The 27,146-nt window shown below is 47.5% G+C and overlaps 1 protein-coding gene across 1 annotated transcript; it reads right to left on the reverse strand.

The window, feature by feature from the left end:
* Window positions 1–555: 555 nt before the first annotated feature.
* On the reverse strand, window positions 556–18,318 carry MRAS (muscle RAS oncogene homolog; the record flags this gene model as incomplete). The annotated part of the gene is made up of 5 exons (XM_082001453.1): window positions 18,120–18,318; window positions 8,531–8,684; window positions 5,245–5,344; window positions 3,833–3,912; window positions 556–655 (listed from the first exon to the last, which is right to left on the reverse strand). Exons 1-5 carry the CDS (start codon window positions 18,310–18,312, stop codon window positions 556–558), a joined length of 627 nt encoding a protein of 208 aa, XP_081857579.1. The 5' UTR covers window positions 18,313–18,318.
* Window positions 18,319–27,146: the final 8,828 nt, after the last annotated feature.

A 27,146-nucleotide genomic window follows, 5' to 3' on the forward strand; every position in this document is an offset into this window, starting at 1 on the left:
GTTTTGGCACTGCCGCGTAAGAGAGAGTTCAGTGCAAAAAATCTAACCCCGGCCGCGTTTCTTTGCAACCCAACGCTCGCTGAGCAAACAATGAAAAAGGAGAAGAGGACAAAAAAAAAAAAAAAATAGAGAAAGAAAAGCCCTTTCCCTCCCCCCCCGACAACTGTACCAAACAGGGGGGCTATTCATGGCTGTTCAGAAATGGGTCACAAGGAGAAATATTCGCAGATAAAACCCACACCTTTTTTTTTTCCTTCTTTTTTTTTTTTTTTTTTTTTTAATAAACATCATGGAGGCCCCTGGAAGGCGCTGGGGATGTTCGAGAGTCAAGGTCCTGCTGATCCCTTCCGCCTCCCGCTTGCACAGCTCCCATGCCGGCTCTGCCACGCAGCTCCCCTCCGGGGGTCCGGGCCCCGTCGAGCTGCCTCCTCCGAGCCCGAGCCACCGTGGGGAGCCCGAGGGGGTGGCGGGGTCGCACTGCTGCTCCTCGCCTGGGTTGGCGGTGGGTCAAGGCGGGGAGGAGGGAGGTGTCCAAGGCACTCCCACGCGGTCCCGTCACAAAATCACACACTGGAGTTTGTGGGAGCCCGTGGCTCTGTCCCCTCGCCATTTCGTCTTTTTCTTCTTCTTCTGGCTTTTCTCTGGGATCTGTTGCCTGTTTTGGGAGACAGAGAAGAAAATAAGCAGGTGAGACACAAGCAGGTGGGTTGGACATCAGCATCCAGAGCCCTGGGCAGCCAGCAGAACGGCATCTTGGTGTGCATGTGTATATTTGCACATATATCTCCACATACCCTTCCTTCCACCACCACGCCACACAGCTAACAAGACAACCGCCTGCGTTTTGAAGGAAGGAGGAAAGACGCCGTAAGCAAACATTAGGGCTGACAGCAGGGCTGTATGTCCTGCCAGGGCACTGTGCCTCCAGTCGCCCTGGGTGAACTGCTGTCTCCTCCCTGGCCGGGGGCCTGCTCTGGGAAACAGGGATGCTCTAAGCAACGCAACGTCATCCATCACACTGCTGCTAATGCTCGTTAGAGAAGAGGATGAAAGAGATATGGAGTGCACAGAGAAATAAACCCTCCTGGAAAGATTTGCTTTCAGCCGGTATTGCCCTTAGCCAGCTGCACTGCTGCAGACTTGGCTATGGCAGGGGGGCGGTCAAAAATAATAATGGAAAAAGAGAGTCCGCTGCTGACAGGGATCTGGCCTCCCCTGGAAGTTGTGAAGAGCACCAGAGCACGGAGAGCAACCAGACCCCAGAAAGATTCCTCTGGCTGTCTGAAGTCACAGCCCTGAAACACACAGCGGAGAGCACTGCTGGGCTGTGCCCCGGCAGCCCCCCTCAGCCAGGAGGGCTGTGAGCAACCTCTAAAATGTTATGCTGAGGGCTTCTCCCTTTTCATTCCGACGAGGCATTGCCCCAATGCCTGTTTGTAACTGTACCTGTGTACAGCCGCCGCTCAGCTAGCCCAGTGGTGCACATTCAGCAGAAGAAAGCTTTATAGTTCTAACACCCGACAGGCAGCCCATAGACTTCGATTTTATTGCAAGATAAACCATATGAACACCGGCAGTTTCCGTAGATTCAAACGGTGTCTAAATAACCAACCTGAGAGTTTGAATAGTTCAAAACCAGCCTCTTTCTTTGCTATGTAATATGCCAGGCACTAAACTGAGTGTTTAGACCAAGTTATCCAGACCAGAATGAGACATAGCTGGGCGACAAATCATTATGACTTTATTTGGTGTTTTTCTAACAGCCTCAGCTCCCAAATGCTTGCAACCATCTGAAAAAACTCAGCTTTGATTAATAAGAGCTCTTTTTTCAGCAAGTATGAAGGCTGGAGGCTTGAAAAACATGAACATTTAAAGCTCAAAACTAGAAAGCTGAAATAAAAAAAAAAAAACAAACCAAAACTTTAAAGTGAATTTGGATAAACACTAAGCGGCCACAAGCTGTTCACAGTGTTCTGGAACTATTTTAGAGATCCAGAAAACCATGTCCCGCACCTGCTCAAGCTTTCTGCTGTGATGGTGCTTGTGCATGGCACTGCTGCAGCATAAAAGGGATATCAGGAAATTTTAGAATGGGCAGACTCAATCACCCCACTCCTTTCTGGATTACTTCCAGACAACAGTTTCTTGCATGAAGCTAAATAAACTGGGAATCAGCCAAGTGCAAGAAGCACAAACAGTGCCAGCCCCAAACGAGCGCCCTCACCCTGCAAACCCACAGGGGCTCTGAGGAGCCCCCACATTTGTCAGGCACTCCAGGAATGACACAGTTACTAGGGAGCTGTAAATTCACATTTTATTTGGAAAAGCTCACTTAAAAAAAAGAAACGCAATACATGGTGGGTGATGCCATCCTACGGCTGCGGACAGTCTGCAACGTCCAAAGACCAAGCGAAGCTACATCGTGGCAGATGACCAGCTAGATCATGCAGCTTCTCTCTGCGCTCTGACTTAACCCCAGTTCACGCTCTTGTGAACATCTCTGGTGCCCTGGACACCACGGAGGGTTTCACCTGACTGGCAACAACTTTCATGGTAACGACTCAGGAAACTGAGGTACATCACCTCTCTTTGAGGTTATGGAGTGCATTTTGAGGGCTTGAACTTTGCGATGTCTCATTACAACGCTCCTTCCAGCCTGCGCCTGTCTAGAGTCACGTTATGTAGAAAAAGCAAACAGAGCCTCACCACCTTCTTTTTGCTCTGTATGTGGGGTTTTTTCCAGAATAGAATAGATGGTGGTAAGAGCTCCCTGTAACACAAAAGTAGTATCTAGCCAGCTAATGCCGAGTTACAGAACAGTTGGGAAATAGCCTGGGACATTTCCAGCTCAGCTCTGTAGTTCTCCCCAGGCTTTCTGCCCCCTGCTTTTCAGGCATATGGGAAGAGTGGGCAGTACCATCTGCTTTTGATGGAGGCTGACTCGAGGCTGCGCTGAGATATTCACAAGTACAGATATGCTGTGAATAAATGCCTCATGGTTTAATTGCCGAGCGAGGCACTTTGACTGCACGTCAGGGAGGAGCATGATTTCAGCTCAGCACCCTCCCAAAACATGAAAAATGAGGGCCGAGAAAAATCTGGCAGACAACTGGTGCCAGAAAAACAAATCTCAGAGAGATCTGAGGTTATCAGCCGAGTCGCTGAGATGTGCATGCAGCTCTTTTCCTGCAGGGCAGCCGGGATTTTGGAAGGCAGTCCCTTCACACCAGCAGCCGGAGCAGGGGTGCGCCTGGAGAGCAGGCGTTTGCCAAAGCGAGCAAAGGCAGCTCATGCCAAATCTGGGAACAAACCTCTGCAGTCTGAGGAGGAAACCTGTGGCTTAGCCATTAGGTCATGCTGTTTCTCATACAATGCGGCTTATTTTTTTCCATTTACTGAGCAGAAAATGTTAGAAGTGACCTACAACACTAGAATTTTTGTAGAATGTTTTGCCAGCCCTTTTTAACCTCTGGCCACGCAAGACCCTGAGAGGACAAAGATATGAAAACCCAAATTACTGGTCCAGAGCTTTTAACGTCGGCCTTTTAAAGCTGATCATTGTAGTAGGCTTTGCACTGTTCATTGAATATATTTTCATCATGGTCACAGCTAGTCTCAACCTGCCAGCATTGATGCCCTGCAAGCGTAACTAAGTGCTAGTAATATCCCTACACAGATACAGGACAAGAAAGTTTAATAAACCCCAGAAACCTCCCACCCCCAACTAAACCACCTGGCCCCTGCTCCCCAAAAGCTGGCTCCTGGCTCTCCAGGCCAGGACTCCTGCACGTCCCGTCCGCGGGCAGGAGCAAGCGGAGAGTTGGCAGCTTACCTTATTACCCTCACGAGATCATGGAAGGCCTTGTCGACGTTTAGAGGTGGGTCCTTGGCACTCGTTTCTATATAGGGAATCTGGAGGAGAGAAGTGTATCATGACAGGGATTGGTAACAGCCTATATGTTGGTAGCAAGCACGTTTCAAAATGAAAAACCCTAAAGGCTGGAGAAATCAGGTGCCTAAGAGACCAGAGAAATACAGGTAAACAAAATGTTGTCATGACACTGCTATCAACACCTTCACACTCACAGCGAGGTCAGCAAGCGCTTACAAAAGGACTGGAATAAGCACCAGGCAAACCAGCTGCTATCAGAGCTCTGGGTTTGGGGAAGAATAATCATAGACTTCATGTCATCAGATGTTCTCTCCCCCTAAGCTGTGCTTGCAGACATGAAAATAGCCAAAGGTTGTTGAAAGACGAGCACTTGCCAAAAATTCTTGCTTGCCACATTTTATTAGGACTACTGCATGAATATTTCATGACTACAATTCCCCTTCAGTGTAAAATGATCTTCTCCTTCAAAGTCTGACAGCCAGATGGGGCCTCCTAGAGTGCTTGTCCAGCACGCTGGCAGATTTATAAAACTGCCTCTGATAAGGTATTTTTGTACACGGCCAAAAGCGTGCATGTACAGATGGGCGCAACATGTTGTGTTGCAGTTTAGGGGTGCTGGCTCCTACAGAAACGAGCTTCCTTGGGGAGGGGAGGGAGTGAACCTGCCCTGCCAAACTCCCATCGTGGCTTGTTTAGAAACATGGCACAGTTTGCTGTTTAGGCACACCAAGCTTCCAAGAGGTCTCAGGCTTGTTTGCCTTTACCTTTCCGTTCAGTTCCTCCTACGGGAGTTGTTGCTTCCTTCTGGGAATTCAGGGCTGCTGGCATTTAGAGGTGGTTAGTGGAGTATGGTGTCTCCTACACCCATCCAAGCCCAATTTCTTGGGCTGAACTACAGCATGAATAATGCAGAGCTCAGATGGCAGGCCAGATTTAGACAGGCTTAACAACCCTGTAACTTCATTATCTTTAACAAGCTTAGTTCATATGGACTCTTGGGTATACCTCCTAATGCCTGACTCTGCTTTTCCACTCTGGGAGGGTACGCTTTCTTCCCTCATTGTGAACATTTCGTGTTTCTCACCATTTGCAGACACCTTGTACACATGGCTTCATGATAGCCACAGCTTCGCTATAGCCCTGGTGCACAGCAGAGGTTCGAGTTTCAATGGCGAACTGGCCTTACTGAAAGGAAACTGCGTAGCTACTACTTTGTAGTAGCTGAAAATGTAATTACAAATGTTTGATTGTAAGAGAAATGCCTTAATTCAGGTCCAAATGAGCAGAGAATTCAATTCTGAATGCCTGTGATGGGACTTAAAACAACCAATCAAACAATCCCGCAAACTTACATTATGTTTTGTTGCCATTTCTCTTCCCTGTTCTCTTGTAATTTTCCGTAAATGCATTAGATCAACTTTGTTCGCCACCAGAATCATTGGAAAGGACTCTCTGGAAAAAAATCAAAACCACCACCCAATTATGAGCAGACTACAATACAAAAATCCTGAGCGTAAGTTTCACTTTCTGATGCTGACATCATCTGACATTTTCAGCTACAGTCATAACACATATGTGTAAAGAAATATAAAGAAAGACCAAACGAACACACATCAGCCCCTAGACTGTGCTACAGATATGTTCCTACTGTAAAAATCTGTTTGACAAGTTGCATGCATACACACCTTAATTCTTATTTGCAGGCACTTCAGGGACTGTTGTAGTTTTTGCAATGCCTGACAATAGGAAGATCTAAGATCTAAGACTGAAGATCCAAGTAGGTAAAGAACGAACTACAGAATTAGTCAGGAAATTAACTGCGACATAGAGACAGACCTTGAACAGGAGACTGGGACTCTTTTGTAACAGGTAAGTCATCTCAGTAGCTGTGTATCTTGGCAGCTGCTCATCGTTGCAAGGTAATGAGGTACAGTGGAGGAACTGGTGTCAGTTCACGTCCTGGTCATCCACCGAAAGCAACCGTTGGGAAAGAAAAGATGGATTCTGGGAGCTGGTGCTCAGAGAGGCATCAAATGGAGGAGAAAATGACTGGGAGCAAAGATCCCCGTCAGCTGTTACCCCAAGACAAATTGAAAGGCTGGCAGCGGTAGCTGGAAGGAGGCTGGAGGGAACCAAAGAGTCTTGCTAAGTTTCCAGATGCTATTACCTACCATCTCCTGCTTCTAATCCCAGAGCAAAAACCTGATGAACAACCGTCCTTTTGTACCAAAACCATCTACCTCTGTAATAATACTCAGTATTTCTCTAACTTTACCAGGCATGTAAGTGCAGCTGCTGCCCACCCCACCCCACCCGGGAGCCTCTCCTCTGGCTGCAGGACACAGAGGGTAAAGTCGTGCTGCAGGGCCTTTACCCCCTGCTAGGAAGGAGGAGGTCACTTCTGATAATTGACAATTACTGCAGCATTATTTTCTTTTATTTAACTTTAAACCCTCCTAACATGATTCCAATGCTCACTGCTGTAACAGAGCTGATTTTATTGGGGTAAGGAGCAGCTGGCCATACTCATTTCTGCATAAAACACTTCCCTGAGTAACTCTGGATTTTCAAACAGCGTTTCTGTGTCATTTTTCATCCAGATGATAAGGGCTCCATCTTCCCTCTGGCATGTTGCCCCATTGCTCTGGCTGGAAAAATACTGTACTGCACTCTGCATTTTAAATGAGTCTTACAGTTATTCATTCTGATAATGTGGCTTTGATTTAATTTTAATACCTGAGCATTGATATATCTTGACTCTGATCATTCTGGAGCAAAACACGTGCTTGTCTGGATTATTTGATTCCTTTTTGGCTTGCAGCACTTTGATAAGAACGGGACATTTGGACAGTATCTCATTTGCCGTGTTTACATCAGGCATAAAACTCTATGGGGACTTTGTTCCCTGTTTTAAGTTGTACAATTGCTAGTTGGACAAAGCTACTGTAGTTAGAAGTTTTACTGTCATGAGGATTATGGAAAGAAACCGGAGGAAGGCTTTGAACAGCTCTGCTAACGCGGCAGCCTGCAATTCCTTTGGATTTTAAGTTGCCAAAACTGACGGCTAGCTTGAAAACCAGGGCCACGCTCTGCCCCCCGCTACCTGCGGGTCTGGCAGGACGCCTTCTTTTCTCACGCTGCTCCTACCGCTGCCATTTTCGGACCAAGCTCAGGTTCTGGATGAAGTGTTAAGCTCCTCGCGCTCTGCGCTTCGGCGGCGTCGAGCGGGGAAAAAAAAACAACCTCCCCAGCCTGTTTCACTTCCTGCTTCTCACACGCCGTCCGCCGTGTTCGCACAGTGTGCGGAGGGGTAAAAGTTTCAGTCCAGAGCAAAATGATGAATACCACATCTTATTTTCACAAAGCTAAATTAGATAAAACCGACACGGGTTGGGGGCAGGTTGCAGGAAACGCTGTCCCGTCTTCAGCTTTCAGAAACAGATTTAATTTGCCCCAAGCTGAGCTGGCAGTGAAGAAAAGGCTGTTGTGATCTGGGAGGCAGACTGAGTGACTGACATTTATTCTTCATTTAGATGAAATCAAAGGGTGGTTTTTCCTTTACTTTTCACTCTTGTGGGCTCCGCTTTGGAAGCTTTACTGGAAGAGCTGTCAGCTGTGAACCTCACATGATACGAGTCCACCCTTCCTGTGGGGAAGTTATTCAGAGCTGCGAAAGGAAGCCAGCAACGAGGCCCGAACCCTCTGGTGGCTTTTCTTGATGACTTCCATAATTAAAAGCCATTATGAATGGAAAAACTAAGTGTTTCAAAGCTGCAGGCATAGAATGGCTTAATTCACACCCCACCCAGTAAGGATGGATTCATCGCCTCTTGAACCGGGATGGGAAAAGGGAGTTATCTCAGAGATAAAGCCCTGGCAGCTTCCCCTTGCTCTGTCAGGACACATTTGCTTACCACAGTTAAACTTTCAGCGCTACCTTCTCCCATGCACACACAAGCCGGGGAGCAGGTGACCTCTTTTGCTTTCTCCCCAGTCACACAGAGATGTTTTATTCATTGAAAATGGTTGCTGAGGAGCATGATGCATTAACTGCATTACACCCCTTGTAAGAAATACAGTTCCTTCCAACGTGAGGTGTTTTCCCCTTCAAGATGCTTCTTCACAGCCCCAAATCATGCAGGACCTTCTAAGTTTTGTTTTGGCACAAACAAAAGGCTTCTCTGAAGCCAGGGAAAGGAAGATGCTGCCAGGACACACAAAAGGATTAGGGCTGAATGCTTGCTGACTCCCTGCTGGCGTTCCCAAAGTGCCTGCACTGTGCACAGAGCATCCTTCTCCCTCTTCAGAGCCAAACTGGTTACCTTCAAAGGCGTCTGCCTTTCTCACCTTGCTCTGCCAGACCGTTCTCGCTGGTGTTTCTCCCTTTCAGACCCATTTTCACTCCATCATAACACTACTGAATTTTTCCGCATTGAAAGCACTTAGCTGCTTATTAGAAAAGGTAAAATGCTTCTTATGTCTCAGATGTAGGTCTACAAACACATGCAGAACATGCAAGGATTTGTCCCAGGACACCCAGGAGGCAACAGGCAGGGTGAGACATGCAACCACCCCTGTGGCACAGCATCCAGAGTGATGGGAGCGGGGTCAGGCAGTGCCGGGCTCCATGGCACCCACCTGTCCTTGACTCTGAGGATCAGCTGATGGAACCGGTCCACGTGCTCGAAGCTAGCCTTGTCTGTCACCGAGTAGACTATAAGGAAACCATCTCCAGTCCTCATGTACTGTTCCCGCATTGCGCTGAACTCCTCTTGGCCCGCAGTATCCAGAACTAGGACAGAAGGGATGAACGATTTTAGTTACTGCGAGAACCTGTGGCTGCTGTCACCGCTATGTGCCCTACACGGCCCTTCTGCCTCTGCTGGGCTCGGTCCTCTCACAGGCTGCAAGATTTGACAAAAGCAAGTTGGATGAACAAGGTGGTTCCTTGTTACAAAACAAAAACCACTCCCAGACCCCCCTCATCACTGTGTGCCGGCACTGGGAGCAGATGGACGGGAGGACTATGTAGCTTTTACTTTCCTTTTCCAGTACCAAACACTGATCATTGAACTTCAGGAGTTGCTCCTCTGGCAAGATACGGCTCAGTATTTTGCAGCTCTCCACCTTTCCCTCTCCCAGCTCTCTCTGCTCCCCACATGGAAACACCCAAGACTGGAAGACTAAGTAAATGCCAGTTTAAATGTCAGGGACAATCTACAAACTGCATGGCGAAGCTGAGCTGGGAGACAACTCAGGGTAATAGCTACAAGCATTTTCCAATTCTCAATATTATTTCTACAAAATTATGTGCTTTCAGAGCAAGACAGTTCAGCCTTGAGGAACTCCCCTTAAATATTTAGTCCCAAGTGGTATGCTGATATTGAGAGGCTAGTTAACACAGGTGGAAAAGCTTTAAGTGACTTGCAGATCCTCTGTAGCGATTGTGTTTCTGTGCATTGACAATGCCTAAATCTATGCCGAAATCCCCTAAAACACCCCAGTTGTGGCAGCAACCAAGATGCTGTTCCCCAATAGATTAACCTCGTCTCTAATGTGACCATAACTCACTTGTTCTCCATCACTCTGCCTTGGCGGGGGTCCCATCAGCTACATCACGGACCACATGCGGAGCAAGCTATGCCAGCCTTCTGGGTGAACACCATGTACAGATGCCCAACATCAATGCCAGTCCCTGGGCCCTAGCTTCGTACACTGCCAGGATTCTGGCTGCCAGGAGGATGGTACAAAAGGAGTTAATCGGCTTCGGCTATGCCAGTACAAACACGGTGTGAGCTCACAACGCCTTGGCTGCTCAGCAGTAATAGTCCTAATGCATCGTTGTATCCTAGAGGCAAATGCGAGACCTTCATGACGACTGGGAATGTTTTCACATCCCAGTCAACTGGGCTGGGTGGGAAAACTGTCTCCGCCTCTGCTGTACAGCCACAGCGTTCGCATCTGCTGCCCACGGGTGAGGGGGAAAGCCCAGGGCACCGGTGGATGGAGGCTGTGGCAGGAGCGTACTGCTGACAGAGCAGCAGGGCTTGATACGGGTTTTTCTAGTCTGAGCAGGCCCACAGTCCTAGCAAGATGTTCCCTGTAGGGGTAAGTACTCAGGCTACTCCGATATCTAGATGGGGACAGGATATAAGCCCACTTTGCTGCCGGTGTTACTTGCTGAATCAGCACAGGTGGCCATGGACAGACATGCTGCACTTCACAGCACACCCCACGAGCCAGCCCACACCTCACCTTCACTTATGTCTGGCGGAAAGACAGCTATGCTGGGGGGCCTGGAGACCCTACTTGGTGATGGCAGACCCTTTAAAGCCTTCAGCCTCATTTGTTCGCCTGCCTTAGCTGGTCTCGAACATCTGTTTCCATGAGCCCTTAAGGTGAAAAGAGCTCCGAGCCTTTTGCAGAGACCCTGAGATTTAGGCTTGTTTGCCAACTAGCCGGAGCTTGCTGGAAAGTCATGGGTGTCTCTTTATCCCGCTTATCCCCTCTAAATCTAGGAAACAAAGGTCTCAGCTCAAAGGCATCCAGGCTATCCTTAAGGACTGTACAATAAAGAAAAAAAAGAAAATGGAAAACCAACCCAAAAGACACTGCATGTGCTGGTGAATTTCTATGCCCTGGGCAGAACTGCTACCATGGAATAAGGCCAGGACTGCGTGGCTAGGATGGAAGAGAAAATTAATCCTTCCTACCCGCCCAGCCTGTAAGGAGAGGCTGGGCTGCCCTCATCTGACTCCTGCACCAGCGGGACGCGGTACCAGGGCAGGGCTGAGAACTGACAACCAACATACACACAAACACGCGCTCCCTTTCCCTCTCCAGCACACGTACCCAATTTGTGGTGGAGTGGGACAGCTTCTTGCAGGGGGCCAGGCTCTCCTGCCCGCCCTTCCTCCGAGAGAGGGCAGGTGCCCGAGCGCAAGCCGTGGGCAGGAAGGTGGAGATGGATGTGCTGCATCCTGCATTGGTAATTTGCTTAGGGACTTCCCCTTGCCCTGGCACATTTGCAAACCTCCCTTGAAACACGGGAGGAACATCCAGCTCTGCTCCTGCACCCATCAACCCATCCCGAGCTGCTGCTTCTCGAAAGCTTTCCATCCCCTGTGAGAGGGCAAGGGGTGAGCCCAGGGGGCTGTGGGGATAGCCGAGGGACAGCACGGGGCTGCGGTCCTGCCACTCTTACCTCGCCTGGACCTCAGCCATGGCATCACACTAAACACAGGCAGAGCTGCTGTGTCAGCAGCTGCTATTTAAAGGGAATTCACTTGCAGCATTTGTAGAAAGGAGAGCAAGTCCAGGCAGCATTTAAAATGGCACTTCGGAAATGGGAGTAAAAGACACGCAGCAGTGAGGGTTAAGGTTAATCTCAGATGGGTTATTCATGCAAAGTGAAGCGTCATGTGGATGGCCAGAGAAAGTCCTTGTTTTAACTTTAAATGTGCTCTTCCTAAACACAACCCACCCCATCCGACAACCTCTGTGCTACAGGAATTATAAACAACCAGAGAGGAGAGTGCGCTCTCGGGCCTTTGTAGGCAGGACAGGACCACATCCTGCAAAGTGCCAGCACCAAAAAAGGACCAGATGCAAGCAGCTTTGCTTCTGGTGTAATCTTGTGGCATAAAAGCTTCAAAGACAACTCTTACAGAAACGGGAAAGTATCAAGGAGAAAGCTTGGGAGGGTGATTTGACCAACTTCCCAAAAGGGTGAAAAGATTTAGGATGTTAGCCAGCATCCACCTTTTAAAATTCCCATTTCTGCAGGTGGGATGCCAGAAGACATAGAAATAATCATGAGCAGAGAAAAACTGTGAGCTCTCTCTTCCCCAGTACGCTTTAAAACAGCAGTTGCCTCTTACTGGCAGTTGCCCCACTGGCAGTGCATAAAAGCCAATGTGGAAACAAGGCTGGACCAAAGCACAGCGGGTTTCCCCTACCTCATTCTTCCAGAAACTGAAATCAGATTCACAGGCTGCGCAGCGCACGGTCAGGGACTTCCAACAGCAAACGTGGTGAAGTTCCCACAAACTTGACCAAAGAAGAAGCAAGGAGGAACATTAACAAAAGTGTTTGGGTAAAGATCGAGGAGAAAAGCCAAGGACTATGGCTGACATCGAACAGTTATCCAAAGAGGGCAAAGCCATTTTACAGAGCTATCACGCAGTCAGCTGGAGACTGCACTAAGAGCAATTAGGCTGTGAGAGCCCAGCGGGAGGTCTCTGCTTTGCAGGTAAGAGGTTGCTGAGCGAAGAGATGTCTTTTTCTGCTTTCCAGTGGATGTGACCCCAACTGTTGCAATGAACTCCTTGCTAATTGAGTCCTGCCCCTGTAGAGCTCTCCACACCACTTTCTTGTGAATCCGGATAGGTTAGGCAAGAGTGAGGCTGCTTAGAGAGCACTTCTGAGCAGACACAGGAGCCCAGGAATACACAGGAATTTGTGGACCAAAATAGAAGCACTCGGTGCTTCCAGGTATTTATGTGGCAATGTCTCTGTAACCCACAGTCCTCTGAGTGTCCACCCAGAGACACAGGCATGTAAATCTAAGACAAGGGCAGAGACATACTATGAAATCAAAGTCACTGCATTGCTTCTTCTAAAGCCTAGGCTGGACTCACTTCAGATTCAAACACAGCCTTCTCAGCCTTCAGGGAGCTCAGATCTGGTTGTGCAGGTGCATTCCTCTTCTCTTTTCATACCTAGGCAAAATGCCCTCCTACGTCTTTATCTTTACATTGCTGGGCACCTCGGTGCATAGATAAACTCACACAAGAGAGTTTCTCCACTGTCCATGCATGGCATCTAAGGCACCAAAGATGACCGGACAGGCAGGTTAAACCCATTTTCTATCCTTCAGCCCCTGGATTTCTCTGCCTAAATAAGACGCCAGCAGCCTGTTCCAAGCAGTGACTGCATATTGCTGCAGCCAGTCCTGAAAGCAGCTCAGCATGGCTCTTGTAGAGCCTTGCCCTCCAGCACCCAGAAGAGTGGCTGCGCATCACGAAGCGAGGGACAGGATACAGTTGTTTGTGCCTGCCTCGATCTCATGCTCAGAAAGCCAAGCACAAATGTGTACGACTTGATTTTTGCAAGCAGTCTCCAGTGAAATCCCTCCGCTTGGGTATGTGCAGCACAAGTGCAAGCCTTTCAGGGGGTGAGTGGGTCAGCAGACAGGTGGGAACCCCGGTTCACAGTGCCGGGGAGAGGAGCAGCGCAAAGGAGTCTGACTCCAGGCGTTTTCTGCTCCTTCAACTTCTTAATATGAAATATAGGAAAAGCCCCCGGGGCATGGAGCAGAATTGGGAATGTGGCACTGTCAGGGGACCACAGGTTACAGACCCGGACTCCTCATGGTGCTTCTCTCCAAGTCTCGCTTTCCTCTCGGCACCGCAGCTCTGCTTCAAAAGGTGGGGCCAGAGAGAAACTCCATCCCCAGCTGCCCGGCAGCTTGGAAGCTAAATCCAAGGGAAACCTTCACTTGAATTGACAAGTCAAACCAAAGAGTCTCAGGCTGAGGAAAGCCATCCCCACAGCCTTCATCTTTCTTCCATCAGCAGCATGGTACAGGAGGGCAGCCCCCTTCGGACATTGGCTTCAACTGCGGAATTTGTATTCTGGGCACTGAGCAAATAGAGGGCAGGGGCCATGGCTTATATTCTGTATTTCCACACCCCAAGTCATCCTGAAGAGGTATGAGGTGCCCATGCTGTGAGCAAGGTGAGGTAGATGCTTCACTTCATGACTCTGATGCTTCTGCTCCTTCTCAGACACAGCCACACTCCAGCGTGAGAGCTCTCCTCAGGGGAAAACATGCAACAGGGAAACACTGGGGCTTTTATGAACCCTTCTTCTGTGCCATAACTAAACGCACAGATGTTATAACATGGAAAACCCAAGTACTTGAATTCTTGCCCTTTCTTTAAGAAAAAAGAAAAGAGGGGCCTTCAGAAGAAAGCCTTCCACATCAATAAACAGAATAAAGATGCAAGCCCTTAAAGGAGCTCTTTCTCTAACAAAGGGCAAGTATTCAAAGCCTTGTGCTTTCCATGTTGCAACATCAAAATTTTCCTGGCAGGAAAAACATCCCCACAACCCAAGACAAAAAAACCTTCTTTCAAGGTTGCAAAATCCCAGCAATTAAGGGAGGGAAAATACTGTACACACAAATAAAAGAATGAAAGTACAAACTTAATTTGAATGTTAATTCTTTCAATGACACTATCCAAAGTTTAAATAAAAAAAAGGAAGCGAGCTGCAAGCCAGCCCTTCTGCCTGCAAGTCCGAAGTGACCTTTGATCTCCCTCTGGCCTCCTGGCTGAATTGTTCCCAAGCTTCCGGAGGAGAAAAGCAGAAAAGCAGACAGCCTGTCCTGGGATGACTAGCAGCAAAAACCCCTGGCAAAAAGGGATGCATGGGAGACATGAGTGGAAAGCGCAGAGAGGGAGCCCGGGGGAAGGAACAGTGCTTGGTGTTACTCCACGGGGGTGCACACCAAGGCTGTGCAGGTCCAGCCCAACGCAACGGCATTCAGGGATTGAGAGGGGGGACTTGGGGAGAAGAGAAATAAAAAGGAAAACTGAAGCTCAGGAGTAGGGAGACAACTTCTAGGCAGTGGGAGTTTCATCTAAAACACACCAGGGGAAGGAAAGGAAAGAGGAGGGAGACCACAGCGTCCTTTCACCCAACACATAGGCACAATTCCTTGCTTCACTGGTACCAATTGGAACAACCTACTGACAGCTAAGGGTTTAGCCCAATTCATCAACACACCCCAGCCATGTGCTTGTGACTCTCTTCTCCTCTTCCTCAGCGCTTTTTTCTGTCTGTGTGGTTTATGAGCCATAAGGAATTTTGAACCATTGGGAATTTTTTGCTGTATTACGGTATTGCACTTCTGGCTTCATGTCCATATTAATAATTTCAGCCTGGCATTTTGCAGCCACACCAAAAGAAATCCTCTGCTAATTGCTAAGATAGCCTGCACACAGAAAGGTGTGTACAAAATTAATGATAACCAACTCAACTGGAGCAACAGCTAATCAAAGCACATCAACCCTGGCCCCCACTTAATTCTGACCTGATGTGTCTATACGGCACCTTCGTGTGAATGCATTTAACCAAGCACATCACCATCCTGATTTCCGTATGAACAGCAGGAAGTAAATGAAGATAACATATGCAGAGAAAATTGCAGGCTGATCTTAAAGCCTTGTTTGGGGTGGAAGCAACTGAAAAAATGGGCTAGCCATAAATTGCCTGTGGATCACTTATTCAGCTTAAGTGCCCTGTTCCACTCTACAACACTTGTCCTCCAAACACTGCATCGATAGTCTTGCAAAACTGGCGTAAGGCCAACGTCAAAGTATTTTTGTGTAGCATTGGACTTGAACACACCATGCACAGGTCCCACAGTGTTCTGGGAGGCAGGGAACTGTCATAGACTCTCCGTTGGTAAGAAAACGGACACAGAGCTAGAGAGCAAATATGTAAGAGAAGAGTTTGAACATAGGTTTCACTCCAAGGTCTAAAATCTGAAATAAAAGCCTATTCCATTTAAGTCTGCTTTCAGCGAGAGATTTCAGCAAAGGAAAAAAATGCAAGTCAAACATTTCACCACGCTGCCAGTTAGTGCTATTGATTAAATGTGGGTGGAGGTCTTCAGGGAGGGAAGCCAAATGCACGCAAGCTGGCTAGCACAAGGGCTTTTTTACAACATAATGCTGGTGCAAATACCAAATGCTAGAGATGCTCTGTAGAGAACTGCTCAGGCAACAGCCTGGAAGAGGGTGGGCTATGGTTTTTTTTGTTTGTTTGTTTGTTTGGTTTTTTTAAGTTGTTGGATGCCAAGGTATTTGGCTTTTTTTTTTTTTAATAACTATTTCTGCAAACTTAGAAACTTATGGAGCCCCTCACACTATATCCTCACTTGGTAGTCTCACCTTCTAAAACTAGTTCCTATTTTAGGGATAGGCAGCTTCTTCTCCCCACCAAGCACTGCATGAAGCATCAGCTTGTAAAGGATTTGGTCATAAAGGACAACTGGAAAGTCTAGAATTTATCATGATATATCTTTACCCTTCCTATCATGTTTGTCCCTAATTTTATACCGTAAGTGATTCATGCAACCACGTGCAACCACAGCAAAAGCAGCTGTCCAAGTATATGGTGACCTCCAAAAATGGCCTAGATCCAAAACCTATGACAGAAAGCTGTGGCAGAAGACACATGTGATAGTCAGTCTTTATGCTGTTTCTACTGGGCAGATGGTAAAGGCTCACATGCTTTTCCAAGCAAGAATATTGCCTTTCTTCCAAAATTCTGATCGTTCAAAATCTCAAGTAGTAGGAATGAGAAGAAGCTGCAGTTTCACTTCTGTGAGCACAAAAACTCTGAAATTCAGGGATTCCCAACATAGCATTCAAGGCCACAGCTGAGTTCAGTTCAGCTGCTAACCTCCATCTGGGCAAAAGAAAGGCTTTTTCATTAAAACAAAGGGTTAAGTTTCTGCTTGTTGGAAAACAACCTCTTTCCCCACTCTAGGTCACAGTTGTTTTTTGTTTTCTTGACTAAACAAAAATTCCAAATATTCAATGAAAGATGCCTTTTCTACTTCCAAATGATTTACAAAACCCAGGCTGCTTCAGCCAACACCAATGAGTACAGCAGCTGGTACTGTTATATCAGAACATGGGGTGTACCAGCGAAGATAAAGATTGCTCATTTTAGAGTGCTGGATTCTGGACTAGAGAGACATATGAGAGAGAATGAATTTCATTTACAGCAGGATTGGCTTTTTCTTTTATAGAACACCGGCATTTGAAAAATAAAGGTGCACAGGTACGTTATGTGATGGTTGATTAAGAGCAGGTATCTCTGATGCAGATGACACCACAAGACACACTGAGGCACCAATTTCACAAACATTGCCTCGTATCAGTGATCAGCTACTAACATACTTAAATGAACAGATGTCGGCAAGATTAAGTTGTGGGTTTTTTTGAAGTACTAAGCAAAGGCTATTCTTTATGGATCTCATGGCCATTTGTACTCACTAAATGGTATCTGATAAATCCTTAAGAGTGCAACTAAGATCTCAATTTTCCAGATGAAGCTTACAGTCTTCACAGCAAACCCCACCACCCTCCATGTTCTACCACTCATGCCAATCCCCCAGCTTTCTGTCCCCCCACACCAATGCAGATGCAGAGACACCAAAGATCTTGAGTGCTTTCATGACAAGAGGGTGGGGGTGGGAACTCACCACAAGTGAGGTTAAATTTAGTTCAGTTGTGTTAGTGGCCACATACATGCAGTTGGGTAATTACGGCAAAAAGTATTTGCTTGCTTATATGTACTACCTGATTATTGTATAAAGTCAAGCAAAACCTGTAACATTTAACAGCAAGATTCCCCTTATGGCTCTGGTCAGTCTGTCTCTTGCAGCACAAACTAATAAGTTGCAGCTTTAGGTAATATAGGGCTTTTTCCTTACCTGCAGAATCAAGATTTTTTGTCTTTGTTTTTTGGGGAGTTGGCTGGTTTGGGTTTTTATGGGTTTGTTTTGGCTTAGGGTGTTGTGGGGTTTTTTTGTTAGTTGGGGTTTTTTTAAATTAAAAAAAAAAGAAAGCAATTTTTCTTCAAAGAACTGAAAGATCTTGGTTATGGCAGCTCTCCAGGCTGGTACCCTACCCTATTTAAATAAAATAGGTAACTAGATATGAAAACATCACGCCTGAATGATGGGAGTTAAGAGGTGTTACAATTCTTCACTGTCAGTAGATGACAGTTTAGATTAAATGTTCTTTCTGGTTATAGCCCTCATTCAGTTACCCACTCACTGTTATTTCCCAGGGGATGAGCCTAACCACAATGAAGTACCATTAGCAACAGCAACCACACAGTGCTATAATTCACCCCTTGCAGAAGCCTACCCCAAATGTCTATGATGATCTATAGGTTTTCATGCTCCTGCAAGAAACATTTCTGTGCAGCACTGGAACCAATGCAACTGGAAGCAGAAGCTTTGCTGGAGATCAGCTGCAGACCAGGCACCACAGTTCACAGGCCAGTTTGCACTCAAGTTCCTGACAGCCCACAGCTGAGTCGGAGGGACACAAAGGCACAACATGCTGTGGGAGGCACTAAGGTCTATTTGTGCTTACGCCCAGCTAGAACAGAAAGGGGACCACAAGAGTAGCTTGCTCACCATCAAGAATTGCCCACTGCCCATCTATTTCCGTGTGTTTCAGGTAGGAGTCTTCAATAGTTGGGTCATAGTCCGGCACAAAAATCTTCTGGAAAAACTGAATGGTGAGAGCGCTCTTCCCCACGCCACCATCTCCTACCACCACCAGCTTGTACGTGGGGAGGTTTTCGCTGGGAACGGCACTTGTAGCCATGCTTCCAGTGTGCTAAACCTGCCGGAGAAAGAGATCATCTCCAATCACTCGTTAGCAATGAAAAGAGGGCAACATGCACAAGGCAGCTTTCACCTGCTGCCTAAGAAGTGAGGATGAAGGCAGTACTGACGCCCAAAGTTCTTTTGGACAGGAGCGGCAGGACCTCCCCTCCCCAACAGCTCTACCACAACCCAGACCCATCACTTAGAAGTGCAAACAACCCCGCTGCTCTGGCTTGTTTACTCCTGCCCCGTCTACAAGGATCACTAATTGCCACCAAATGCATGTGCAAGACTTCTATAGTCTGAACACCTTTCCTATAGAGGCTGGGCCCACGCAGCCATGCCAAAAATCACCCCGGGTCAGCGCAGCTGTCAAGCTCCAGCTAATTTCCAGTTGCCAGTGACCAAATCCCACCAAGAAGCCGGAGCCTTGCTACTCTTCACTGCTTAACCCGGGGTACAGCGAATGTTAAATGGCACGTTACATCCTGAGGCCAGGCCTGCCAGCAGAACCGGCCGTGATGGATGAAACCAGAGTTAAAGACCCAATCCTGGCTCTGCCAGCAGACAAAAATGCACTTAAACTGCTTTCTTCTCCCTCATTTTCCAGTTTGAGACTTAAAAGCAAGAAGGGAGCAGGCCAGGAACAACAGGTGGTGAGGTTTTTTGTTGGTTTTTTTTTTTTTAAAAGGCAAAACAACAAGCAACAAAAAACCCCAAAACCCAACCCTGCCATGGCAGGAAGGCTGGTTTCTGTGGCTGTGACACAGCCGGGCCAGCAGAGCAGCTTCCCCTGCCGCGCGGTCACACTACTCCCCTCACCTCGGGTGCGCCGCGGAGGAACCGACTTTTGAAAGAAGAAGAAAATTCACCATCTGCAGCTGAGCAACAGCACGTGTGTGTGTGGAGAAAGGAGAAGAGGCAGCCATTGCTGAGCGGCCCATTTCAAGACGCAATGGCGGTGACCGCGCACTTCAAGAGCGGCCATGCGGGAGGTTGTGTAGGCACGCTGCAGAAGGCCGTGCCCTCTGCCCGCGGGCTCCCGCGGTGCTCACTCAAAGCTCGTCGGCGATGGGCGGCCGTCTCCCAGACTGGAATGCCCGTCGCATTTTTGGGGAGGTTTTTCAGACAGTAAAAAGCAAAAACCCCATCCTAATGATAAGGCTCAAGAGAGGGTAGCCGATTGCCTTGGCATCGGTTTTCTCGACACAAGCCACGCAGCACGGGAGCGGCCGCGGTGACACTCTCTGTGGGCACCTGCTCCCACCCAGTTTGGGTTTGCTCGTGCCCTTCAGGCTCCAGGCACTGGCTGGAGTCAGAGCTGAGGAGGGACGAGGTCTACCCTGGGCCTCCTGCTCTGGCGAAGCCTCCATAAACTGTTGGCATCCCGGTCTGTCACCCCACTACCCCATGCAAGCTTTTGGCTGTTTTCCCAATAACCTCAGGGATTTTTCTTCGTTAAGAGGAGCACTTTAACTCTTTCATTCCCAGAAAGCACGGAGCAAGGCCGATGCGCTGGGTGCTGCAGCTGGCCCAGGCAGTGCTTAGGAGCCAAAACTGCAGGGCTGCTGCATGCACAGCGCGAGTCGAGCCACCGACTAGTATCATCTTATTTCAGCCTATAGTATAGAATGTTTTTTTTTTTCCTCTCACAGGAATTCTTTCATTTTTATATTTTCCAAACAAAACACTTCGACTCTTCATTTCCAGAGAGGCCCAAAAGCCAACCAGGACCATTTTTCAAACAGACAAGAGCATAACCCTCTATGGTTTGATTTCATGTTGAAGAAGATAGCAGACTTGCAAGTTTATTTTCTACTCTCTCCAGTTCCTTTCTCCTAAATCACTATTTCAGTTTAATCCAAATTACTGAACCATAAAGGCCCTTGTTCGGGGGTCCCATGTTCCTTACTGAATACTAGAGCCCTCATCCCTTGAGAAAGGGCTTTTCACAGCCATTTCACAACTCTACTAACCAGCTTTTCCCTCCACTGTACACCCACCTTCCCACGCATGCAGGCAAATGCATGAAAGGAGACAAAATAAAACCAGCTGTAAACATTCACATTTGAGTTTAAGTTTTACTTATGGAAAAAAAGATCCCCAGGTCAAAGCAGCCTGTGGAATTTGAGCCATTATCTGAAATATATGCCCCCCCCCCCGCCAAAACATTAAGTGTCAGGTGACCTGAGGCATGCCACGAGACCACCATTCAAACCATAGCAATGCCCAAAGACAATATCAAGATGATGAAACTTGAGTGATTCATTCTTTGCTTTTTCTGTCCGCAAGGTAGACATGAGAACAAGGCCTCCTTACTACTTCTTGCTGCTGATCATCGTACCATAATCCAACTAGTGCCAGCAGGACACAACTCTGGGAGTTACATTCCCACTTATAGTCACAGCTCAATGCTGAAAAAGAAAAACTCGCAATTTTTTAAACAAGGGAATGTCCTCTCCCCCATCCTCCCCAGCACCAGGTTATGTAAGATAAGGTACAGCTTGCGCTTGAGAAACTTCTACAAACACAGGAATAACTTGCCATCTGCATAATCTACATGGTGTGCAGGTTAAATGCCTTGACCTCTAATTAAAGTCATGTACTGGATATTTCTCCTTGAAGCAAATGTCTAGGAACTGTTTTAGTTTCTCCTCTAAAAAGAAAACCCTTTAAGAGGGAGAGAGAGGGTGATCACAGAGGTGAGATTGCTGAGGCTTCCAAGAACTGCAAAGGCCTTTTGTCCAAGTTGAGACAAGCCAAAATTTTCAGAGCAAGAAGAAACGTGCTCAAGTCTGCTTGTTTCTAAACTATCTTTGGAGAAATTCTTGAGAACAGCAGGAAGTTCCACTGCAAGCAACAGCTGCTGGACGGGGAGAAGGACACTGAGCACCAGCTGAGCTTTCAACCAGTCTTATTGCAGTTCCTCACCATAATCCCAAGGGAAAGTTTCTTACCCCTGTTTTTGGGAGACTAAGCAACTTTCTCAGATATACGAGATCACACATCAACAAGCAGCACACTTGGCTGCATAGAAACCTATGAATTTCAAATAAATTTTTCATTTTTCCTTGGAAGACCAAGTTTTCCTCTGTGTAATCCTGCTAGGGCCAGACAATCCTCACAGGCTTTTTAGGACAGAGACCCTGGCTAAAATCCTGCCCCCTCCCCAACACATTTGATGACGATTTTTTGTTTTGCCCATGGCCAAGATTTCACCCCATCCTTCTTTAAACGACAGAGCGGCTCTGGCCAGGCACTATGAAAGACCGATTGTTACTGACATGGCAGGGCACAGGCCGCGGATGTGAAAACCATGTTTGTGCACAATTTTTGACCTCATCACAAAACCACAAGCTACTGCTCAGCAGACAAGCGTTACATTTTCATTGGCATTTTGTATCAGCCCCTTTAACTCACTCCTAAGCAGCCTCAAGCTTTTCTCGCATGAAATGCTCCCCGAAGTACTAGGATAATATTTAGCCCATTGTACAAACTGTGACTCTGCCCAACATGCTTATGGGTTGAATCGGGGCATTTGCTTCCCATCGTTTCCAGAAGTTTGGTCATACTGTAGGTCTAAGCTACCAGACTGAGTATTATGTAGCTTGGGGAGAACAGCAAGAACTGAACTGCAACAAAAAAACCCAAAACAAACAAACAAACAAACAAACAAGTCAAGAACTGTAAGCTGGTTTGTTGAGCACAAAAATCCCATATTTTATGCGGTGCTAGCATGAACAGATGAAAACTTCTACTGACTGTCAAAAGGCAGCAAGTTTAGATGTTTCTGCAGGGCTGCTTCCATTGCTCATGGAAACATTCCTCCTTCTACTGAGATGGCAGGTCCTGTGTTCCCAACATGCAGGTACGTAATGCAAACCCTCGGAAAGCCAAGTACTTGGATATTATGAAAAATTTCATTCCTGAGAGTGGTCATCACTCTGGGACATGGTTTAGTGGGTACAGTGGTGTTGCGTTGACAGTTGGACTTCATGATCTTAGATGTCTTTTCCAGCCTTAATGATGCTGTACTTCAATCCCTCTACACCTCCACTTGCCCTGATAACCAAAGCAAGATGACAGCTCATGCCTTGACAAGATTATCATCTAAACCAGCCAATAAATCAAACCTTAAAAACAACATATGTCACCTCCTGGAAAACCTTAAACACTCCCAAAGGTGTGTAGAGCTTCCGTGCCGGCTGGTTACACCGCTACATGCAAATGCACAAGACTTGGGCTGATTTTCATGTGTTTTTGGCAAGAGTACTGACACAGTCCTCCTCAAGACGGGAGCAATAAGCGTGTTTGCTGTAGATAGCTGACTGAGAAAACAAAGCGCAGACGTTTTTATCTATTCTCTGAATACAAAGGAGCATGTGGTAATATGCTAATAAGCTCTGATGATAATCATCTTACAATTTATACAGTAGCTTATTTTGAAGGAGCCAAGAGAAGGATCCATACCCTATGCTGACAAATGCTGTCAGGGCTATGGTTAAGTCACAGGAAGGAGGCTGATTTACACCACTGTCTTCATACACACTGGCAAGATCTGTGCCCTGACATCGCAAGCCACTAATGCTGAGACAGTCAGAAGTGTGGCTGCTTCTGGGGTAGATGGCAAGGGGAGAAGAGAAACGCTGACCCAAGAGTGTCGCTGAGGCTGAGCCTCCTCTGCATAAAAGGTTTTTAATGGCAGCAGAATAAACTGCATAAAGCCTCATTTACCTGTCTGGACATGGGGATGAAGTGGAAGGGCTGAGCTATCCCCTTGGAGCAGTCAAGTAATACAAAACCACCAAAGATGGAGAAATTCAGCTTAGTGTGTGCGGATGGACCACCAAGCCCCAACAGGTCACCACAACATGTAGGTAAAGTATCTAATCCCCATCCTTGTTGAAAAACTTGCTCTGAATGCAAGTGGGACAGATCTCAGCTTGTGTAAACCATTATAATTTCTGTTCATCTGAGCAGAGGTGTGGCCAAATATGACAATAATAAAATCGATCCCAGATATTTGCGTGAGCACCTCTATCCCCACTTCCAGCTCTGCTCTCCTGGAGGCAGAGCTCCCAAGGCAAAGCCATTACAGCAGGTAAATGAGCTCTGAACCAAGCCCTGGATTTGCAGGGGAGCTTGGTGCAATTAAAGACACAAGCTCCCCGACAGAGACGCCCAGCATGACAGTGATTTACAGTCTCCATGGCAACACACTACACAAATTGCTTAATTCTGTTATGAAACCTCAAGAAAAAGCTGCAGCTCGGTCTGTGTGGGACCCACCAGCTCCCTCCTCTGCTGCAGCTCTCCAAAACTGACAAGTTTAGGAAGCCTGTGACTGCTATAGCAATAGGCTGAGATTCAGCATATACTTAGGTATATGTATGTATGCTGACCAATTCCATCAGCCCATGGTCATGGGAATTTGTCTGTCATTGGCTTGCTTTGGTCCATGGATAGCTCTTCACATACACCTTGCCAGAGCTCTGCAAACCTCAAGACACCAACCTCACCTGAGGCCGAGGAAGACTACCAGCCAACCAAGGCTGCCAACTACTCCTACGGTTGCAATTAATAACTCTTCCTCTAGCCACAGCTCACTCGATTACGCCCTTTTACCTGGCCACTTTGCAAGCATTAGCAGCTCCATGCAATGCCTCCAGGGCTGAAACTCTGCAAGATCCCTCTCTGTTCCTCTTGCAGACTGCTGGTTGCAGCCACACAACCACCACGACACACCCAGAGATGCTCGCCAGGTACCAAAATAGTTCAGCCTTATGTGTTGCAGGCAATCCCGTGAACTGGGAGCTACGGAGAACCCTTGAAAGACAGGACATGCCCTTTTAGGAGGCAGTTGCCTCCCTTGAGCCATGCTGATCAGGACTGAATGAACTCAGGAATTTCTCCCTCAAGTAGGCATGACCATGTCCCAAAACTTTCAGAACCAAAGGATCCACAGGTGTATGAACAACCACCGCCAATTATTATTAAAGATTATTAACTTTTAGCTAGCTTTCCTCCAGTCTGTCAGATTTCCCACCCAGTCAATGCTACAAAAAGGACACACTGAGCAAAAGCTGGACTGCGTGCAAGTCTTCAGTGGGAAATCAGCATGGAAACCATCCGTCATGTGGGAAACCAGAGCCTGACGCCCTTTGTAGTTCTGGCATTAAGTTGTTCAAAACCTCAGTGAAATTTCAACTCTCTGAGGTTTTCTAATAAGGAGGATCCTGCCAGGTGAGAGCATTCTCAACTCCTATCAGCTTCCAGGAGATCTGATGGAGCCCAGCACCTGGCAAGACCCACACAGGAAATTACAGGCATTTCCTTTTGGAGCAGTGATCAAAGCACTATCAGATTGCTACTAAAGAGGAGAAAGAAAAAAAGTCATAAACCAACTGTTGTTTAAAAATAAAATCCTCAACCCAGCAATAAAGAGCTGGAACCGGTTGGGTTTTGAATTTGGGGGATGTAGCTGCAGGTCCTGGAAGCGGCCTCCTAAATTCTCCTCCAGCACAAAAAGATGCTGCACCTCGAGGGCTGCGCTCCCTGAACTCCTCACCGGCTTCCCGTGCCAGACAGACCTTTTCTCCTTTTCAACCCAAGACTGCATCGCCTCCCCCACTGCACAGATGCTGCTCAGATTTACTGTAAGAGAAAGAAAACTCACCGGGGGAGTAATGAAGCATTTGAGATTCACACAAAAGGCAGCTAAAGGCAGTAGCTGCCTGATGAATGCTTGGTAGTTATTTCAAGAAACATGGAATTATAGCCCGAACAAATAATAATAATAAAAAGACACGTCACTGGAAATTGCTTAGGTGGTAGGCGGCCCCCCACCTCCCCCTGCTGCGACCCTTAAGGGATAAGAAGGAGCCTTTGCTGTAGCAGTGAGCAGCAGCTTTCCCATGCCCAGGCTGGGCTCGGGGGCTCACTCCTATTTACTTGGAAGCACGTGCTTATCGGTGTCCTGATCTGTATGTAAATGCGGCACTGTGTGCGTCAATCACATTGACAAATGTCATCTGAAACGAACTCCGCTTCCCTCCCCCAACTCCTCCTCCACCTCCCACAACTCCATTAATCTTCAGCCTGTTTCTCTTGGTGATGTAGTGCCCTTTTCAAAATACGTAAGAAGTGTCACTCTGACAAGTCAACACTCAGATGCGGAAGCCAGATTATTATTTTTTTTAAAATTAAAAACAATACTGAAGTCAGATTTGGGTCATCTGCAGAGTTACAGCACTGCCGCCACCAGTTCTGTAGGAGAATCCAGATACGCAACGAAAAAGCAGCTACGCAAGATCCATTCCTGTATCCCTCAGATCTTGATTAAAGCTGTTATGGTTTCCAGTTTAGGGGTGTCCACTGGGGGTTGATCCAAGCCTTTTGCCAAGGCATGAAATGAGAGCATCCCTGTGCATTAGGTTGGGGCTTAAGGAAGCAGATGGCTCAGCTACTTTTACTTCCGCCACTTCTTGTGTGTTTAAATCCACCATCCCTTTCCTTACTCCTTTATTTTCAAAGCTCTCAGGAGACATCGGGGGATGACAGATTCCTGTGTTACTCTTGAAAATTCTTTGCTAGTGAGGCCAGGAATGCCTCTCCTATGTTATCATGGAATCGGTGAAGCTGACCTAAACATACTGTAGCAAAAAAATCAGATAGCCAAGATGTTCCCCTGCCCTGCCCAGCAAGAGATAACACAACAAGAACAAATTTACAGTGGAGGAAGCGGCTTTGAATTCCAATAGCTGCCCTTCCTGCTCACACAATCCCTGGAAATGGGCAGCTTCCCTCCTACATATCCCAGCCTGCTGACACGCCAATATAGACCCCAAATCCACTGCCGCGGGTGGTTTTGCTGCTCCGTTATGCTGCTCAGCGAGGTCTCTGAAGCAATAGCCCAGTGCTGCGGCAGCGCTCGGTTTGCAGCCAGACGCTCTGCTGCCTGCACGTGGCCCCGCTGCTGGCGATGCTGCCAGATGTGCGTGGCACAGCCCTGGGCAGGCAAAGTGGTCCACATGCTGAATTTGTGCACCATGGAGCTGTGGGGGGGATCCCAATCAGTGCAGTGTCAAAAACTGACTAGCATGGACTCATGGCTTCACCCTGCCTTTGCCACCACGGCCCCAAATCCCCCTGCCAAAACAAGGGGTGCTCGATAGTATCCTGACCACGCTGTGCACCTGCCCCCTGCCCCGCTCCTCGATGGCTCATTGCACTGTGGTTTTATGGACATCGTGATGTGCACAGGGCAGACATGGCTGAGCCAACGGCATGTTGGCTGAAGAACAGACTTCACGGCACCTATGAATGCTTTGGAAATGGTTTATGGATAGAAAGGGTACGGGGCCATCTCATTCCAGTCACCCTCCTGCAAATCAATCAAGGCATTTGGCTCCAAGTGTGTCTTCCAGTCAGGCTCAATTCGGTATTTAATGCTTTTTACATCTCCAGTGTTGCTACCGGATGTCTTTCGGGATGTAAATGGCTTTTTAAAGACTCCTTTCCCTCCTGGCAAACACACTTTGCATCTCTTCAGACAGCTGTAAAGAGCTGAAGGCTGCAAAGGTCCCTGGTAATAGCATTTCCATGCGGGGATGCATGAATCCTGTCAAGTCCATGGATGATGCTGCCAGAGCGTTTTGAGGAAAATGGAGGAAGGTGAGAAGAGTGGGCATCTTCAAGCTAGTTCCAAAACTTGTGCCCTGCTGCAAGTCTTCTCCAAAACTGACTCATGATTATGTCCTTTCTAGGCAAAAAGACTATTGTTGTCCATATCCTATGGAAAAACAGACAGATTGCCCATTTACTCTCCGCATC

This window comes from Phaethon aethereus (genome assembly GCF_964289735.1).
Source record: "Phaethon aethereus genome assembly, chromosome: 6".
In the NCBI taxonomy this organism is placed as follows: Eukaryota; Metazoa; Chordata; class Aves; order Phaethontiformes; family Phaethontidae; genus Phaethon; species Phaethon aethereus.